General features: G+C 47.5%; 1 protein-coding gene across 1 annotated transcript; it reads right to left on the bottom strand.

Moving 5' to 3' along the window:
- Window positions 1–1675: 1675 nt before the first annotated feature.
- Window positions 1676–5200, bottom strand: EAH_00039350 (XRN 5'-3' exonuclease N-terminus domain-containing protein, putative; the record flags this gene model as incomplete). The annotated part of the gene is made up of 1 exon (XM_013395347.1): window positions 1676–5200. One exon carries the CDS (start codon window positions 5198–5200, stop codon window positions 1676–1678), a length of 3525 nt encoding a protein of 1174 aa, XP_013250801.1.
- Between the last annotated feature and the right edge of the window lie 2267 nt (window positions 5201–7467).

A 7467-nucleotide genomic window follows, 5' to 3' on the forward strand; every position in this document is an offset into this window, starting at 1 on the left:
AGCTATTCGGCTTCATCAGTCTACTACTTGGCAATGTCTGGGGCGCTGGCGTTAGGAACGCAAGAAATTGCTGCTTTAGTTTTATTTCTTTAGTATGAAATTGAATATAGCATTACTTTTTAGTTATTCTCTTAAGTGAGTTGAAGGAAAATAACACCAATAGTGTTCTATGCTGCAAGCCCTACAGCGCATTGTCTTCTTCCTCTAGAGTTCTTAGTGCTCGCCTAGCCCCAAATTTTTCTTTTTGTGCATACTTGTCTTTTCTTCTTTCTTCCCTGTTTTCAACTGTATTTTTCAGAGAAAGTTTAATTTGTTTCTAACAGACGCATTACTAACGTGCTCAGGCTTCCAACACTCGCACGGATGGCCGAGTGGTCTAAGGCGCCAGACTCAAGTTCTGGTGGACGTACGTCCGCGTGGGTTCAAATCCCACTTCGTGCACTTCTTTATTATATGTATATATATACATATATATGTGTTTATATATATGTATACATTATTGTATGCATATATCTACATATATGCGTACAAATATGTATATATTATATGTATATATATGTGTATATTATAGATAATATATATGTTGTGTATGTATATGTATATATTATATGCTATATATGTATATTATATATAATATATAAGCTTGTCTCTATTTTGCTTTACATAACACAGCTTAGACCTGCATTTAATGCCATGAACAAACCCCTTTCCTTTACTTTCCTTCACAATCAGCTAATTCAACTTCTAGAAGAATGACTTTGGAGGTCCGTCTGTATAAGACCATTAGGTGTATCTACATGAGGGGGAAAATAATAAACAAAAGATTCTGTAAGGAACGGCGCGGGATGCCTTTAGACAGCTCAGTGTATATACCTTTAGAAAGGAGTTCCCCTCTCGTTAGGCACTTGGGGGCTAATAAAACAACCAAGCAAACAACACAACAACTAAACAACAAAACAAAGACGAAAATGCACGAAGCATGCAACTGGCTGTCTCTTAAACTAGAACTCCTATCTGCGGTTTAGGGTTTCGGGTTGTCGTTAGGGTTTAGGGTTTAGCGGTGGCGCTAAAGCATGGGGTTTAGGGGTGGCTTTAGCGCTTAGGGTTTGGGGCTGTCTTTAGGGATTAGGGGTATCTCTAGGGTTTAAGGTAGTCCTCAGTGTTTAGGGCTGTCTTTACGGTTTTGGGTGTAAGGTTGTCTTTGGAGGTTACGGTTTAAGGTTCTCTAGGGTTTAGGGTTGCCGTTGGTGTTTAGGGTTTACAGTTGTCTAGGGTTTAGGGTTTACGGTGGTTGCCTTTGGCGTCCAGGGTTTACAGCTGTCTAGGGTTTAGGATTTAGGGTTGTCTCTGTACCTAACGACAACACTCTTCTATAAAATAAATAAAGGGTCCCTCCGCCACCTATGAAGGGGAATACGAGGGGGGGTTCGTCTATATGGAGTTTCTGTGCATGCATTTTAAATAAACAAACCAATATATATATATATATATATGGCGCTGAGGATGTGCATGCTGCATGCAAAGGAGGTTGTTTTTTTTGTTTGAGTGTACATCAAAACAAACTCTAAACTCCGCAGAAAGAAGACAAAGCAGCATTGGTGTATGCAGCAGGAGGCAGCAAAGGGGCCCCCCTCCTCCTCTCCTCTTCAAACAAGACAGAGTAAATAAACCCTCTCTAAACCCTCTTCTTCTCCTTATTAAGTTGTCTCTTGCTATTAACTCGTGCTCTCGTCAGCATTCTTGGAGAGACAAAGACGTGGGGCCTCCCAAGTTTGTTGCGGAAGAAGTCTTCGGGGCCCCAGGGGCCCCCGGGGCCCCGTGCATTAGGTAGGGGCCTTCCTTTTGCATTCATTTCTGCTGCCACTGCCTCCTCAGCAGCAGCACGCAGCTGCTGCAAGTTTAAAGACGGAATAAGTGGTCGGTGCAGCCACTCGGGGAGTTGTGCTGCTTTTTCTTCTGTGGGTTTTCTTTTGAGGGCCCTCTTTAATGCTTGCCTTCCCTCTTTTATGGCTGCAGCAAATGCAGCATTTGCTGCTGCTGCTGCTGCTGCGCCTCCGCCTCCTCCTCCTGTCGTCACTCCTGTTGCTGCTCTTCCTTCCGCAGCTGCTGCTCCCGTTTCTCCTCCTTCTGCTGCTCCTTCTGCTGTTGCTGCTGCTGCTGTTGCTGCTGCTGCTGCTGCAGGGAGGGCTGCGTCGTCTGTGAGTTCTGCTGCTTTCCCTGGGTACGGGATTGCTTGTAAAGGACAGGGATCTATAAGAAAGGAAGAAGGAAACATGCAGTGAAAGGCAGATGGGCTTGGGGCTGCATGCAGATGAAGCCGTCTATAGGGCCCCGGTAGGAGCGCGCTGCTACTGGGGGGCAGCACCGCTAGAAGCTGCTGATAGGGCGAGATAGGTTGCGAGTGAGGGAGGGTAATGTGCAGCTTTGCTGCTTTAAGGGCCCCCAAATCAGAGGCTAGCGGCGCATAGTTATAAGGGTACTCCCACGACCAAGAGGGGGCCCCACTGTGGTAGTAATGCAGCAAAAAAAACAATCCTGATATATACTTCACGCACAACTCGTGCCGAAACACCCCAAAAGGAACTCCAGAAAGACGCTCGGGGCCCCCGGGGGCCCCAGGGGCCCCCAGGGCCCCCCCTCGTTTCTCTCCTGCGGCTGCCGCAGAGGAGGAAGAGGCAGCAGCAGCAGCAGAAGCAGCAGCAGCTTCTGCTGCTGCTAGATCACGCAGGGGAAATTTCGCCGCGTAGTACTCCGCAGCATAGGCTGGTTGAAGGGGCCCCGGGGGCCCCTCTGCCTCGAAGTGGGGCCCCTCTTGTTCAGCAAGAAGAGAGAAGAAACGAATAAGTCGAGGTAAGTGAATCTGGGTCTTACGAGTCAGGGGGCCCCCCAACCACGGTAGGGCCCTCGTATACACCTGAAGCAACAACGAAAACCCTCCCGAATAAATATTTATATTAGGTAAAGCAGGCAAAAAATCATTCCCTACAAAAAACGATAGCAGCACAAAGTCATCCACCAAACGGCTCGCATCCAAGCCCCGTATCAAAGGCATCACAGGGGGCCCCAGGGGCCCCCCGGCAAGGGGCCCCCCTAAGGGGCCCCCAAGGGGCCCCCCTAGGGGCCCCAAGAGAGGGGGGCCCCCTACAAGAGAAACCCCTTTTAAACCCTCGATGTTAGCAGCTAAAGTTGAGAGCTTCTTGGATGATCCCATAGGCGAGGCAGCAGCAGCAGGGCCGCGGTTTGCTGCTGTTGCTGCTGCTGCTGCTGCTGCTGCTACTGCTGCTGGAGTTGCTGCTTCGTTTGCTGCTGCAGTGGCTAATGAGCGCACCAACTGGCGCCTCAGGGTGTCTATACACACTACCTCAAAGTCTTTCGCCGTATAACGCAGGAAATCTCCCGAAGCAGGCAGCAGCAAACCATCCAGTAATTGCTGCTGCTGCTGCTGCTGTTGCTGCTCTTCTTGCTGCTGCTGCTGCTGCTGTTGCTGCTCTTCTTGCTGCTGCTGCTGCTGCTGTTTCTTTCTCCCTTTACCCTTGCCTTTCGCACTCTGTTCACCAAGTTGCAGGAGCTGCTGCTCCTCTTTCTGCTGCTGTTGTTGTTGTTGCTGCTGCTGCTGTTCTTGCAGAGCCTCATGAATGCGGAGCAGCATTTTTCTTGTTGCTGCAGCTCTAGTGCCGCAGATAGACTTTTGTTTTTCTCTTAATATTAAAAGCCCTGGCCGTTGCCTCGCCAGCGCTAAGACTAATAAATCAGCATCCAAGCCATACAAACAGATGCGCCCAGGAAGAGGGATCAGCAACTCAGAAGAAACCTGTTGCGGCTGTTGCTGCTGCTGCTGTTGCTGCTGCTGCTGTTGCTGCTGCTGCTGTTGCTGCTGCTCGCTTGGAGATTCATCTGGTGCGGCTTCGGGTGGGGAGTGAGTTGGGGCCCCCTTTGCTGCTGCTCTCGTGGGCGACGACGAACTCTTTGCTGCTGCTGTTGCTGCTGCTGCTGCTGCTGCTGCAGGATTTCCCTCTTCACAGTCTTCGAAAGATGGGGGAAGCAGCAAACGAAACCTTGTGCCTGCCTCTCTGTTTCTGTGCGGTTGCCGCATGTGCTGCTGCTGCTGCTGCTGCTGCTGCTGCTGCACCTCGCTGCTCCAGGCCTCCCCTAGGGCAGCACTGTGGGGCCCCCAGGAGCCCCTTGTGAGCAACTGCATCAATTTATGCTCCCCTTCCCCTGGCACATCAGCGCCGCTAAGCAAGACGGAGTGCATGCAGCCCCAAACTCTGCTGCTTCTTTGCTTATGAGAGATAAATCGCTTTAAGGCTGCCTCTGCAACAAACATAAAACGGGTGCCGGGGCCAATGCTGTTAATGTCAAACTTGTCGTCGTCGTCGTCTGCTGCTGCTGCTGCTTCTCCTGCTGTGGGTGTCGTTGCTGTTGCTGCTGCTGCTGCTGCTGCTGGTGCTTCTCGATTTTCACTGGGCGCAGCGGTTGCTGCTTCATCCGTTGCCGCAGCATCTGTATCTGCCTGGATTAGTCCCTGCTGCTGCTGCTGCTGCTGCTGCTCCCGCTGCTGCCTGAAGCGGCGGCCGCGCTGCTGCGCCAGCTTTGCTGCTGGGGGTACACCATCAATTGTAATGCAGAGAAGAGAGCGGGGCCTCACGAGTCTCACAAGTAAGTCAAGGTAAGACAGCACTCGCTGCAGCAGCAGCGGCTGGTGCTGCTGCAGCAGCAGCGGCTGCAGCAGCTGCTGCTGCTCCTGCTGCAGCAAACTCAGCGCAGGAGGAGAACTGGGCAGGTGCCCATGAATGCACAGATGCATCAGAGCGTTGAAATCAATCAGCAAGGCGTCAATCGGCACTTGCTGCTGCTGCTGCTGCTGCGGATCGTCTCGGTTGAGCTGCAGCAAACTGAAGGACTTCGCTGCTGCTGCTTCTGCTGCTGCGCCATTCGCCCCTTGAAACTGCTTCAGCAGCAACTCATCCTCCTTGAGGAGCTGCTGCAGCATGCGCTCCTTGGCGGTGTCTTTAGAAGTGCTGCTGCCGCTGCTGCTGCTGCTGCTGCTGCTAGGCTGTGCTGCTTTTCGCCAAACATATTTCTGCAGCGGCTGCACACAGGTAGGGAATTGATTGCAAAGCCAGCGGTAGAAGTGAGGGATGCCTTTTGCTGCTGTGCTGCTGCTGCTGCTGTTGCTGCTGCTGCTGCTGCGGTTCATCGTATACCCCCAGCATGGGCGAGGCCATGGGCAGTAGACGCCTGTCCTGCTGCGGCTACTGCTGCTGCTGCTGTTGTTTCTGCTTCTAATGCACTCAGCAACAGCAGCAACAGCAGCAGCAGATTGATGCACCTGGAAGCCAAGGGGCCCCCATTGAATGCAGGGGAGCTGCTGAGGGAGTCGCGTGTGGGGGGGGCCCCCATTAGGGGCCCCCCTATGGGGGGCCCCCTGAGTTGGTGTTGGCTGCTGCAGCTGCAGCAGCTGCTGCTTGCTCGTGTATAGAGGGGCCCCCATGCATACTCGCCAGGTTTAGGGGGCCCCCACCCGTGTTGAGGGCCCCATAGGTGTTTGCTTATTGAAAGGAAGCAAATAATAAAATAAAATGAACAAGATTATTAAATAAATAAATAAAAATATATAAATATAATTATTAAAAGACAATAAGCTGCAAAGAAAGAAGAAGAACAAACTCCTTCAATTGTTTGTTTTGCTGCTGAGCCCCTCTTGTAGCTGCCAGCATCACTTTGTTGTTTTTATTTGATTAATTATATTATTTTTAAATATATTTAATTTAATTTATTTAAATATAAATTATTTATTTTATTTTATTTTATTTTATTTTTCGCTGTTCGCGCTGTTTTCTGCTGTTTCTGCTGCTCATACAGCCCCAGCAGGAGGGGCCCCCCCCTTGTCTTTTATAAATATTTATATATATATAATATATATATATGATATTATGTATATGATATAATAATAATATAATATATGTGCATATTTTATATTTATTCATAGCCTTTTTTGCATCTTCTTTTTTCTTTATTTGCATTGATGTGCATTTGTTTGTATATTTGTTTGTATTTATTTTTATGTTTGTTTATATTAATACTCGTCTTTGTTTGTATATTTGAATATATATTTATATCTGTCTTTTTTCGCATTTATATTTGTTTAGATTTATGTCTTTGTTTGTATTTATATTTGTTTATATTTATATCTGTCTTTGTTTATTTTATATGTTTGTTTGTTTGCATTTGTTTGTTTTTTCTGTATTTATGTTCGTTTATATCTATATTTATATTCTTTTATATTTGTTTATTCGTTTTGTTTGTGCTTGTAATTATATTTGTCTTTATTTGTTTTTGTTCGTATTTATATTTATGTTTAATTATTTCTTTTTGTATTTGTTTGTATATACAGTCATTCTTATTCATATTTGTTTGCAGCTTTATTCTATTCGTTTGTCTTTACCAGCAACTATATATATTTGTGTATATTTTTATTTTAATTTGATTTATTTACTTGTCTCTACTTTTTTAATTGCATTTTTCTGTATTTGTTTGAGGGCGGCTGAAGGCGAGAAGAGGGTTTTATACAAATTGTAATTAAAAGTTTTTTTCTATTTCCTCTGCATGCAGCAGTAAGGGTTTGCTGCTCCTTTTTCTCAGGTGCAGCAGCAAGAAGCAGCAGCAAGCAGCAGCAAGAAGCAGCAAGAAGCAGCAACAAGGAGCAGCAGCAAGCAGCTGCAGAAAGTAGCAGCAAAAAGCAGCAGCAAAAAGCAGCAGGAAGAAGCAGCAGCAAAAAGCAACAGGAAGAAGCAATGGTCAGCAACACACAGCAGCAGTCGTTGCTGCAGCTGTTGCTGTGCGGCAGCAGAACCATGGCAGTAAACCCTAAACCCTAAACCCGAAAACTCTAAACCCTAAACCCTAAACCCTAACCTCTAAACTTTAAGCAAAACTATGAGACCCCAAAGCAGCTGTTACACACCATCCACCCCAACCTCTCCCAGGCGCTTAACCCTAAACCCTAAACCCTAAACCCCAAACCTCAAACCCCAAACCCTAAACCCCAAACCCTAAACCCCAAACCCTAAAGCCGCTTGTGGGCTGTACACTGCCGAACTTACCTCCGGAATGCATGCATGCATGCCTATGCTTTACTACAACTCAGCTAGTTTATACCTGCATGTATACATGCATGCACGCATGCATGCACTTGAGCCCAATTAGAGATATATGCCAAGTGCATGCAAGCATGCATTTGCATCAAGGAGGGGAGCTGAATGCATGCATGCATGCATGCATGCATTCAGCTCCCTATTTTTAATGCATGCATGCATGCATTCAGCTCCCTACTTTTAATGCATGCATGCATGCATTCATTCAGCGGTGTGTAATGTACGCTGCATGCAAATTGCTTATTGAAGGTAGTCTCCCCAGCATCAGTAGAAGCAGCGGCACATGGATCTGCTCCTGCTGCCTTAACTC

Source organism: Eimeria acervulina, genomic scaffold, assembly GCF_000499425.1.
Source record: "Eimeria acervulina Houghton genomic scaffold, Eah_scaff463, whole genome shotgun sequence".
NCBI lineage: Eukaryota > Apicomplexa > Conoidasida > Eucoccidiorida > Eimeriidae > Eimeria > Eimeria acervulina.